This window comes from Prunus avium, chromosome 4, assembly GCF_965620075.1.
Source record: "Prunus avium chromosome 4, drPruAviu1.hap1.1, whole genome shotgun sequence".
Lineage (NCBI taxonomy): Eukaryota > Viridiplantae > Streptophyta > Magnoliopsida > Rosales > Rosaceae > Prunus > Prunus avium.
The window spans coordinates 12649962-12662785 of NC_142287.1; the positions used below are offsets into that span (position 1 = coordinate 12649962).

The 12824-nt window shown below is 37.0% G+C and overlaps 1 protein-coding gene and 1 pseudogene across 1 annotated transcript; one reads left to right on the plus strand and one right to left on the minus strand.

The window, feature by feature from the left end:
• Nucleotides 1–1917: 1917 nt before the first annotated feature.
• On the plus strand, nt 1918–4971 carry LOC110769800 (receptor-like protein EIX1; annotated as a pseudogene).
• A 3998-nt stretch (nt 4972–8969) lies between these two features.
• Nucleotides 8970–10647, minus strand: LOC110769797 (small ubiquitin-related modifier 1). The gene is made up of 3 exons (XM_021973838.2): nt 10434–10647; nt 9840–9989; nt 8970–9343 (listed from the first exon to the last, which is right to left on the minus strand). Exons 1-3 carry the CDS (start codon nt 10488–10490, stop codon nt 9287–9289), a joined length of 264 nt encoding a protein of 87 aa, XP_021829530.1. The 5' UTR covers nt 10491–10647; the 3' UTR covers nt 8970–9286.
• Between the last annotated feature and the right edge of the window lie 2177 nt (nt 10648–12824).

The window sequence follows — 12824 nt, forward strand, 5'->3', positions numbered from 1 at the left end:
GTCTCCTTCAGCTTTCCCCCCCAACTCACCATTTTTCCGTAAGTTTAGAGCAAGTTCATAGCCAGTACGAACTGTGTAACAACCATGCGCAGTGAAGTGCCACACTAGTTTGTCATCACAGCCCCACCTGCTAAGAGGTAAGGATAAAATAGTCTGGGCTTCCACACAACTGAAACAACGCAATATAAGACCCCGATTCCACATCTTCGTCTGATCGTCAATAAGCCCCTGCACTAAAATAGGCATATCTGGGTGTCTAGAGTAAATCTTGAAAGTAGAAGGTTTGGGCACCCAGTTATCCAGACAAATACGAACTTGCTATCTAGTGCCTATATGCCATCTCATACCTGCCGCCAATATTTTCCGTCTTTGCACAATACCCTTCCAACCCCATGATGACCCACGACCAACAACAGCTCTCATAAAATCTGAAGGCCTGGAATACTTGTCCTGGAAGGTAGTAGCCTGCAGAGAGTCCGGATGTTTGATAATCCGCCAACCAATTTTTGCAAGCATAGCCAGGTTGAAGCATCTAAGATCTCTAAACCCCAGACCTCCTGCTTCTTTCATCATACAGAGACGTTGCCATCCAACCCAATGGATACCCTTATGCTCCTTGTGCCCTTTCCACCAATAATGAATGATCTCCCTTTCAATCTCCTTGCATAAATTAATGGGTAGCTTAAAATATGACATAGCAAAATTTGGCATAGCCATAGCTACTGCTTTGATCAAAACTTCCTTCCCAACTTGAGATAAATATTGCTCAGACCATCCCATAAGCCTGGAATTAATTTTGTTACGTACATCCTCAAAGACCCGCTGTTTTGAAGCCCCAAATTCAGCATTGAGTCCTAAATATCGTCCGAACCCATCATTTTGTTGTACCTGTAAGATGTCTCCCACCTGCTTACGAACACGCGCAGGACATTTTTTCCCAAACAAGAGCGAACTTTTATCAAAATTAATACATTGACCTGAGCCTTTCTCATAACAGACTAAAATATTTTTCAAGCATCTAGCCTCCTGTTCATCAGCTTTGCAAAAAATAACAGAGTCATCAGCGAAGAACAAATGTGAAATTTTAACCCCCTGAGGATGAAAACGGAAGCCCTGCAAGGCACCCATCTCTTCATGCTTCGTAATCATAGCAGACAGGCCCTTAGCACATAACAAAAATAAAAAAGGAGATAGAGGATCGCCCTGACGTAGACCCCGGGAAGGTGTAATATGTCTGTAGCCTCACCATTAACAATCACACTATATGTAACAGTAGAAATGCATTCCATTACCCACCCTCGAAAGATCGGATCAAATCCCAACTTTCTCATCATAAGCTCCACAAATGGCCATTCAACCCAGCCATAGGCTTTTGCCATATCTAATTTCAAAGCCAAACTGGATCGCCCCATTCCAACCTCCTTCTTTAGCGAGTGAAGTATCTCATGTACAATCAAAATATTGTCCGTAATTAATCGATCTTCAATGAAGGCAGCTTGATTGAGACTAATGATCTTAGGAAGCACAGCTTTGAGCCCGACTGTTAAAATCTTGGAAATAATATTATACACCAAATTGCATAAAGCAATTGGTCTCCATTGAGTCATCTTCCTTGGTGTAGCAATCTTCGGGATCAAAACCAGATGCGTCTGGTTGTCTTTCCCGTCTTTCTTTATTTTAGCGCGTAAAAGTTGTTCGATTGGTATTATTGCTTTGGCAGCCAAAGTCAAAAAAATACATTAATACAGGGGCACTAACCTGAGTATGAGGTTAGTGTGTTTGGTAAAGAACCATATCGACTTTAATTAATATATAAAATTATAAATGTGTTTACGCACTCCTTGCCTACTATATATGAGTCACGTTTTGAGTGGGATCTGCAACAAACAAATTGAGAAAATTTGGTTTGTATACCTAATGGATACTTTGTATTCAAACTTATTCAAGCCTCGCTATATTTCTCACTTTTTTCTCCTTTTGTTTTTGGCATCTTCATATATGCACACCCATGTGAGATCATGCATCGAGGAAGAGAGAAGTGCGCTTCTCAGTTTTAAACAGGATCTCAAGGATCCCTCTGGAAGGCTTTCTTCTTGGGTGAGTCTCGATTGCTGTCAATGGGAAGGGATTTCATGCACCAACCACACCGGTCAAGTGGCCAAGCTGAACCTCCGGAATCCATATCCATATTTGATATATGAATATGATGATTTGATGAATGAAGATCTTGCGTGGGATCAGTTGGCTTATAAGCAGTCTTGCTTGGGGGGTAAGATAAATCCTTCTTTGCTTAGCTTGAAATATTTAAATTATCTGGATCTAAGCTACAATGATTTTGATGGGATTCACATCCCTAAGTTCTTTGGGGAGCTTAAAAGTCTGAGGTATCTCAATATATCGTTTGCATCATTTTCAGGAGAGATTTCCCCCTTCCCTCGGTAACTTAACAAAATTGAACTATCTAGATCTTGGCCTCTCCTTTTCTTATGGACCCTTATTAGAAATGCATTCCACAAACTTGAATTGGCTTTCTCATCTCTCTTCCCTAAAATACCTCAATCTCAATAAAGTGGATCTTAGCAGCACAGGAGTTATAAATTGGTTGCATGCTGTTAACATGCTTCCCTCGTTACTAGAGTTACACTTATCTCATTGCGGAATAGAAAGCCTTCCACTACAGAAGATTAACTTCACCTCACTTTCGGTCCTTGATTTGTCAGATAACATAGTTAATAGTTCTTCATTTCCCAGTTGGCTTTTCAATCTCACTAGCCTTAGAGAACTTAATTTATCTGTGAATTATTTCCGTGGTCCATTTCCAGGTAAACTTGCAAGCCTCAAATCTTTGGAATACCTTGATTTATCTAATTTGGGACTTGAAGGTCAGTTTTCCAAAGTCATTGGAAACTTGTGCAAGCTAAAAATGTTAAGTCTTAGAGGGAACCATTTTCCTGGTGAGGGGATTGAAGAGTTTTTGAGGTGCTTGTCAAATTGTCCAAATAATACAATAGTAGAGTCACTAGATTTTTCTTATTGTTCACTGGAAGGCCAACTGCCAGCCTCCTTAGGAATGTTAACAACTTTGCAGCATATCAACCTTGAGGTAAACCATTTTTGGGGCTCAATTCCAAAATCTATTGGAAATCTATCATCCTTGAAAACAATGGACCTCTCTAATAATCATATGAATGGGTCCATTTCAGAAAGCTTAGGAAAACCCTCCGAGCTAGTTAAACTAGATTTGCGGGAAAATCCATGGAAAGACATTCTAACTGAAGCCCATTTGATAAATCTCACAAGATTGAAATATCTGTCAATATACAGTGATGACATGGAGAATCCCATGTCCCTCATTTTCAACATGGCTTATGATTGGGTTCCTCATTTTAAGCTCCACACAATTGAGATTGTCAACTGTCCCATAGGTCCGGGTTTTGGGCTATGGCTTCAATCTCAAACTGAACTATCTAGTGTTACTCTTCGAAATACTTCCATCTCGGATTCCATACCAGAGGAATGGTTCTTGAAGATATCTTCCCAACTCCAATATTTGGATTTATCATATAACCAAATCTTTGGAAAGCTTCCATTCCATTTGAAGTTTCCACATATTTCAGATATCAATTTAGGTCATAATCAATTTGACGGCCCACTTCCACTTTGGACCACAAGTGCCTCCTCCTTTGATCTTGGAAACAACTTATTTTCCGGGCCAATTCCTTCCAATTTCAACCAAGAGATGCCCACGTTGAGAAAATTGGTTCTTTCTGGGAATCGTTTGAATGGTACTCTTCCACCCTCCATTTGCAACATAGAGTATTTGAAACTCGTTTCGCTAAGCAATAATCAATTATGTGGACAAGTCCCTCAAGAGTGGAGTTTGTGCAGCGGATTAGAAGTTATTGATGTGGCACACAACAATCTTTCTGGTAATATTCTGAGTTCATTGGGTAACCAAACGTCTCTTCAAGTTTTAAAGGTGAACAATAATAATTTTGGTGGTGAAATTCCTTTTTCTTTGCAACATTGCACTTCTTTGAAGATACTTCATCTTGGAGGCAATAAATTCATTGGAAAGCTACCTTTTTGGATTGGATCAAATGTATCCACATTGCAACTGTTAAGCCTGCAATCCAACCTTTTAAGTGGGCATTTACCCCACCAATTCTGCAATCTTCCCTACCTTCACGTCCTGGACCTTGGTCACAACAAATTTTCAGGGACAATTCCAAAGTGTTTGAAAAATATGACTTCTCTAGCCCAAGCTGATGCTGAAAAATATTTTCCGGATGATATTATTTACTACGACTATGGTTCATATGCACGAACAACAATAACGTCAAAAGGGAAAGAACTTGAATACGGAGATGTCAAATTAATCCAATGGGAAACATCATTGATCTTTCGTCAAACAATTTTGAAGGTGAAATCCCTGAACAAGTGGGCAGTCTCGTTCAATTGAGTACATTGAACTTGTCGATGAATCGATTAACTAGAGAGATTCCTTCAAGCATCGGAAAATTACGTTGGCTTGAAACTCTTGATCTCTCACAAAACCACCTTTTAGGACATATCCCTCAAACCTTTTCTTCTTTAACCTCCCTATCTCACTTGAACTTGTCCTACAACAACTTAATTGGAAGAATACCTTCGGGCAACCAACTCGAAACCCTCAATGATCCATCTATTTATGAGGGCAACCCGTCACTGTGTGGGGCTCCCCTTTCAACCATTTGTCCCGGAGATGACACACATGGAAGAAATACTTTTCATGCAGAAGATCATAATAAAGATGATAACTAAGGGTTTTGGTTTTACGTCAGCATGGCACTTGGTTTCATCATAGGCTTTTGGGCTGTTTGTGGAACGTTGGTCCTAAAAAAGTCATGGAGGTATGCCTATTTTAAATTCTTTGACAACGTGAAAGAGAAAGTTACATTGAAAGTAGCTCGTTGGCAAGGGAGATTATGATACGAAGAGAAAATAAATGTGCATGCGTGTTCTGATGGGCTACTAGTCTGCATGTTGCTACTTCAGCTTACTTTTGGAACTTTTCTTAGCTTTTAAATTGTTGCTTTTGCTAGTTTTTTTATTTGGTTTGGTGTGGTGTGTTTTGTGTTGAAGTGAGTCTCCTAATTAATCAAGGAGATTTATTTCCTTTATTAATTAGGGGATTTACTTTCCTATTTTATAGATTTATTTCCTTTGATTAATTAGGGGATTTATTTTCCTAATCCTTTACTAGATCTAATTCCTTGTAAAGCTCTCATGTAAACTCTTATATATACCTCCTTATGGAGAAGAATAAAATAAGAACCTAACATATTTTAGCATGGTATCAGAGCAATCGATCCTCGGTTGTCTCTAAATTCTCATATCAAAATTTCTCCTCCCCTCCTCTTCAAGGGGGGGAGGGGGAGTGTAAACGGATCTGTTTCTTATTCTCATGGAGATTTTGCCTCTTTCTTGACTCCGACATACCCTTCTCTTCAGGGGGAGAAGAGAATTGAAGAGAAGTTTCTATGTTCTTAAGCCGTGTTCACAGGGTTTCTGTGTCCTTTAGCCGTGTTCACAGGGTTTCTGTGTTCCTTAGCCGTGTTCACAGGGTTTCTGTGTTCCTTAGCCGTGTTCACAGGGTTTCTGTGTCCTTTAGCCGTGTTCACAGGGTTTCTGTGTTCCTTAGCCGTGTTCACAGGGTTTCTGTGTCCTTTAACCGAATTCACAGGGTTTCTGTGTTCTTAGCCGTGTTCACAGGGTTTCTGTGTTCTTTAAATTCCTCATATCCTCGTATCGTATCCTTGTATCCTAAATCGAATTCCTCATATCGTCTTCCTCTTACCCAAAATCACATCCCTCATATCGTATTCCTCGTATTTCCAATTTCAGATTCAGGCCTAAACCCGAATCCTCATATACTTTTATCCCGAAACCCTAAACACATCTTTTTTCTTTTATTCTTCAATCATTCCGCTGCCATGGATATCGTTTCCAAATTCTCCCAAATCCAAATTCCTCAAATCTAAAGTCCTCAAATGCCTTATCTCAAATTTCTCATAATCAAATCATACTCAAATCAAATTCCTCAAATCTTATACACATACCTCTCAAATCCAATTCCTACATCAAATTCATACATCAAACTCCTCAAATCAATTCCTCCAATCAAAATCCCTCACATTCTCATATCATTTTTTTTTACTTCTCTTATTGCAGACTCAAAACAACCGGTCGCCCGAAGCAAACGACCGGACACCTGAAGCAAACGACCGGTCGCCAAAGACTCCGCCTGAATTGCATGAATTATCGACTTGGGTGCTACAAATTTCTTGACTCACTTACCAAGTTGGGAATTTGTGACGTATATGCACCAACTTGAGGAGGAGTGTTGAAGTGAGTCTCCTAATTAATCAAGGAGATTTATTTCCTTTATTAATGAGGGGATTTACTTTCCTATTTTATAGATTTATTTCCTTTGATTAATTAGGGGATTTATTTTCCTAATCCTTTACTGGATCTAATTCCTTGTAAAGCTCTCATGTAAACTCTTATATATACCTCCTTATGGAGAAGAATAAAATAAGAACCTAACATATTTTAGCATTTTGTATTAGTGCTTTCCTCACTTTGTGTTTTGGGTCTCTCACAAGGGGCTTTGGTTCTTGTCGTCCCTGGTAGGTTTTACTCTTTTATTACTTCAATAAATTTCTCTCGTGCCGCTGAGATTGTCTAAACAAAGAAAAAAAAAAACAATAACAATATGCATGTGTGCTTCCTTTTATCGTAACTAATGTAATATGCACTTGCCGTTGATAAAATAAATCAAAAGAACTAGGATGGTAACTTTACATTTGTTTTTTCTATTTTCACTCTTGTCTATCTTATAAGAAATGAAGTGAAAAAGAGATGCTTTTATTTATGAAACTATTGGTGCATTTACCTCATCAAATTTTGAAGAGTCTCTCGCTACCTAATTTTCATCCCACCTCATTCATAGTTTGCTTAAGCCGCACGGTATCAAGTTAAGGAAGTGCTCATGCGAGAGCTAATGTTGATTTTTGGTCTACATTTTTCTTGCTTTTGTTTTTTTGAAGGTGCCTTTCAATATAGACCCAGTCAACGCAAAAATGTTGGGAAAAACCCTCGTATTATAGTTACTGAATAAAAACCCTCGTATTACTTAGTTTTATGAATATTTTGCCCTTGAAGATAAATAATGAAAACAAATTAAAAGTGCTATATATAATTTTTTTATAGAATTAATAAAATTGCTTAATTTGATGCATTTGTTACTCCCAAATTCTGAATTTGAATTTTAAACATACACAAAATCAAACTAGACACTATATAATGCACATAATTAATATACATATAATCCTAATTAATACACAAAATCAATTTGAATTTGATGCTTTTTTTTTTTTTAAACACACACACACACACACACAAAAAACCCCTACAAATGCCAAAATTCATATGCCTCTTTGGTAGGTAGACTAATACTACTTCAAAAACAAACAAAAAAAGTTATATTCAATCGCAAAAATAAAACATAAATCTACTTCTATAAGCATGGTAAATAAATGGATCTAGACAAATTTCTTCACCATAACCATCTATAAAAAGAAGCAAAAAGTACAAGAAAAAGGGTGAATAAGAAGACGAAAGAGAAAAATAAAATAAAAGAAGAATAAGAAAAATGGTAAAGGTGCCAACGTGAATGGACTGGATCAGATTGAAGGCATCTCCCAATCTTAACAGAACAACATGGTAAATTTGATGATGTGGAAAGATGGTCAATGGGTTTACATTGAAAATTGTAAATATGTTGGTTATTCATAATAAACCCTAGTACTTTTGGGTTTTAATCTAATTTTCTATTTTTTTGAATTTGAAGCCCAAAGCTGAAAAGGCAAATGTAGGTCTCATTCTAGGTTCCACTTTTGCGTTTGTGCATGGTGACTGCAATGCTAGACTCCATTCTTGTGTGCTTAGTGATTATAAGCCATTGATGCATCTCGTAATAATAATTGTGTGGTGATCCCTGACAACTCAAACTCCCCATGAGTGTATTGTAATATCAACATGCTAAATGTATTCCAATTTCTAGACGCATATAAATAATGCATTGAGTAATTTTATTGTGGAGATAATTAAGTCTGGTGATTTTGAATCCTCAAAAGTTGGAAATGCTCAAATATCAGCTGACAATGCAGACATAGGAGCAGCAGGTTTCGGCAATGTATATATGGGAAAAAAACCAAAACTCTGAGACTTATAGTTGAAAATACCCCTATTTTCTTTTTTGATAGAAAATAACATATTCTTCACTTCACACACTCCTACTCGTAGAAAACAAAAAAGAGACATGTACTAGATGAATTTTATGGGGTAAAACTCATTATGTCCTCTTGATCAGGATATATTTTTTTTGTGATCAATGAAATTCACTCGAGTCGAGTTTTCTAGGTTTGTGCATAATGTAAATTTAGCCCACCCCAATTTGAAATCCTGGGTCCGTCCCTGTGTGAGTTGGGTCAAAAACAACGAGACAAGGATAGAGAGCGAGGACAGGATACATATGGATCATCATCAAAAGGAATGAGCTCTTAACTTGTGGGTTTAGGATAGGTTGTCAGAATGCAGGCATATAAAACCAAGGCTCTAAATAGACTTTATAGATCAAGTGGGTCTAGGAGGTTTTATACACGTCTTCGTTCTTCACGTTCTTTGGAATTTCTGGGTGAGACACAATTTGGCATTTTAATTTTTTCCTCCTATAAGTTTCAATTATACCATAAACTAATCCATGTAGTTCTTTCAACTTGGACAAAATATAGAATCGTTAGCATTCACAACATATCTTGAATTTAATGAGTGATCAAATCCAATCTAATCATAAGCACCAAACGTGTCCTTAAAGATATATGGCTATGAACTGTAATTAATATAACATAGCAGAAGATTAAGGATCAGATAAGGAGAGAATCAATGCTGATTAGGAAACAACACTTGCTAGTGCAAGCTTTAGCAGGGCAAGAACAAAGACACAAACATCATATTAGTATCTGGCCAGTGACACCAAGGCTAATGGGCTGGACTGGCAAGATTTTTTGACTGCTGTTATCCTATATATGGTTCACGTTCAAACTGTTTTTCCAAATAACTAACACCCATCTCAATATCTAATAATGTTCAGCAGTAGAAAATAAAATCCAAAGTTTTACTAGCTCATATCTAAATTTTCACAAACTCCTTCCTGCATATATAACATGATGACTTTAACTTTTCAAGCTCCATCACCGGACACAAGGGCATCGATCAAATCACCATCTTCCATTCCAAGCTGCACAAAGCAAAGTAGCAACTAAGAATCAATGGACGCATTTTAGTTCAAACTGGCTTTGATGCATCAAAGGGCATCAGCTAGTAAAGGAACAATCATTTCACCAACAATTAAATTACAGCTTATGGTGACCTATCACGGATTCGATGGTAGTCGAACCGAAGCCCTGTTGGATGTAACACAAAGCCAACAAGCTATAAAGGGTAGTTTAGCTCTATACAAGTCATGATGCATAATATAATCCCCACTTTGGAGAAATACAACAATTATCTACATTATCAACTACACATGTAGTCTACTACTAATTGCACCGAGCTCTTTCGAGTTAAAACCGTACATGTAGAGGTCCATTGAGCATTCTCCCACCCAAAAGGTGATTAAGTTGGAGATAATATTTAGTTCACGCTTGGACTTAGTGCGTTCCTACAAGGCCCGTGATACAACTCTAGCAACAATGAAATTTATTTTCATGATTAACATTCTAAGTAACTTTTACCTGCTCCGGAGTTTTGTTCTTCTCAAGTCGGACGCTATCAAACGTGAATTCTACTGATTTGGGGTCAAGGGAACGATTTTTACAGAATGCTGCCATGAGTTTTTGCAGTTTGGTGCTTCGTTTAATCCGGAAAAGAGTTTGAACTCCATCCTACACGTGGATCTCATCATATAACAAATGAATCCCATTAAACTACAGTGGATCTATTTATTCTAAGATGTGGCTAATAATTCAGTGATAATTTGGTGATATTCAACAGAGAAAACATGAAACTAAATAACGTACGGCGAGAAAACATGAAACTAATTTGGTGTTTCCTTTCCAGTACAGACTGGAAGGGTGTTTTAGTCAATTTCTAATCCAAATTTTGGCTAATGTTGAAATGTTTCTTGGTTAGTTCTCATATAAACCCATCTTATTAGTTCTTATATAAACCCATCAACCCCAAAGTCCCAGTAACCCTAATGGAAACCCAATTTCTTCTCATTTGGTTATAGGAAAAGGAAAATTTGAAAGAAAAAACAAAAACAAGAAGGTTAAAAAATTTCAATAACACCACATGCAATGCAAGGAAAAGAGTGGGGAGAATCAAACCTTGTTGAACTGAATTTTGAGATTCACAGTGTCTTCATCAGATCGACCTCCAGACATCTTAAGAGCTAGGGTTTTTCTTTTCTCTGTGTTGTGTTCTTGGGAGCTTTTTTATTTTTATTTTATTTTTTATGGTCTAAGTTCTGTTCTTGGGAGCTTGATCACGCAAAACTAGCTTTGTGTCTTTGTTTTTTCTCTTTTCGTTTTTTGTTTTGTTTTTTTTTAAGTTTTGTCTGGACAAGTACATACCTACGTACATAGCTTTGAAGAGAAGAGCAGGTGAGGTTCAATCAATGTAATAGATTTGGCAAAGTTACGTGCTGCACCCAACTTCAGAGACTGACCCGTGACTTTCCCTCTTTTGGTAAATAAAATTATGACTTCAAAAACATCAATAATACTTCAAAATTATTTTTAATAAAGGATTTTCAGTTTGAACTATCAAGCTAATTGAATTTACCGTCTGAACTAAAAAGTCAACTAATTTAGTACCCAAACTTATTGAAATAGTTAATTTAACCCTTACAGTCAATTTTTTTGAATTTCATCCATTTTGCCATCTAGAATGTCACATGTTCTTCACGTGACTTACTATTAGATTATTTATTATTATTATTATAAAAAAAACAAAACAATTTAGAAAATTGAAAAAACCTCTCTCGCTGAAACCCAGAAAATCTCTCAAACTTTATTATCCATGAAAGTCGCCCATACCCAGACGGACCCTGAAATCTTACCTCATTGGGTCATAGTGTAAAAGTTTCAATTTTTTTTTTTCAAGATTAAAATAACATTTAGAAATGAAACTATAGTACGTACATTCATAATTCATATGAAAAACAACATTAAAAGCTACAAATATCCACGACGAGGTTTCATATTTTGAAAACGTAGCACTATAGCTTAATTTTCAATACAAGCAAAAACATCATTCTCAATGTAAACAAGCAAACTATATTTAACTCCAATAAACTACATTCATAAATGAAACATCCAATAAATCAAAACAATATAATAAAATCATAATTTCAATTCAATTAATTTAGGATTAGAGTTAGAATTTACTTGAACTGTGAGAGTGGACGTGGCAGCAAGCTTTTGGCGGTGGCGACAATGACAATGGAGCAGGCTGCAGATGGGGGTTAAAATTTTGGAGGGGGGACATTGGGGATTTAGGGTTGAGGAGAACAGAATTGGGGTTTTGGGAGTTTCTGGGATCAGGTGGAGGGGTTTTAGAATGACTAGGGGCTGTTTTAATTTTTTTTTTTTTAAAAGACTTGGACCAAAACTACGTTGTTTTTGCCAGGCCATTTAACAAAAAATTCTCTAGGCCTCAAAATGACGTCGTTTTTGGCAGCTCATTTAAAAAAAACATCACTGGACCAAAATGACGTCGTTTTGGACAGCTCATTTAAAAATAAAAAAAATTGCCGGCCAAAACGATGTCATTTTGCCCAGTGTGTTTAAAAAAAAAATAAACTTCTTCCTCTCGCAGGCTACCATTTCGTTCAGCCCAAACAACAAACAGATGGAGGGCATACATGGGGTCGCACAGTCAACTTAAGGAGACCTTCAAGCTTATTTCCATGGAGCCCATGGGATCGTTTGACCCCATTGACCCCACTGTGGGTCCGTCCTTGCCCATTAACCATGAAAATCTTCACCTTCCATCACAACCCAATCAACAACAACCATTATCAATACCATCTTTGTTGTCATCACCGATGTCCTCATCAAGTACAAACCCAGTATCAAAATTATTCTCTAGATTCTCTTAACTCTTATCGTTATGTTTTCCTCTATTTTGTGGTAAAGAGGGGACCAAGCCCAAATAACACATGTCCTTCTTCCTTTTGATTATTTGTGTGGTTTGATTTTAAGATTAATTGATGATTCCATGAACTCAATCGTGCTACAAAGAGAGGAGTTGCTGGATGGATGAGCTGGGATGCGGCAAGGGGTGGGAGTGTAGTTAAGATCAATGTTTTGAAAGGCGAGGTGTTGAAATGAGGCGTTTTATGTCTTGCAAAGCGAGGCGTAAACCTTGAGGCGATAAGGCGCAAGCCTTTTCTTTCTTTTTATTTTGCTTTTATTATTTTACTATTTTGGTTATCTGTATTTTATTTTATTTTATTTAAAATTACAAATTTACCCTTATTATTAAAGAAAAATTGGATGAAATTCAAAAAACTTAACGGTAAGGGCTAAATTGGCTTTTTCATAAGTTTAAGTGCTAAATTGGCTGACTTTTTAGTTCGGGGGGTTAAGTTCGACTAGGATCATAGTTGAGGGGGAAAAACGACACTTTAGCCTTTAATAAATGATTTCAAAATAAAGGGTATAATGGTAACTTCATCCAATTTGTTTATCCACCCTTCTGGGTCTTCTTCCCTT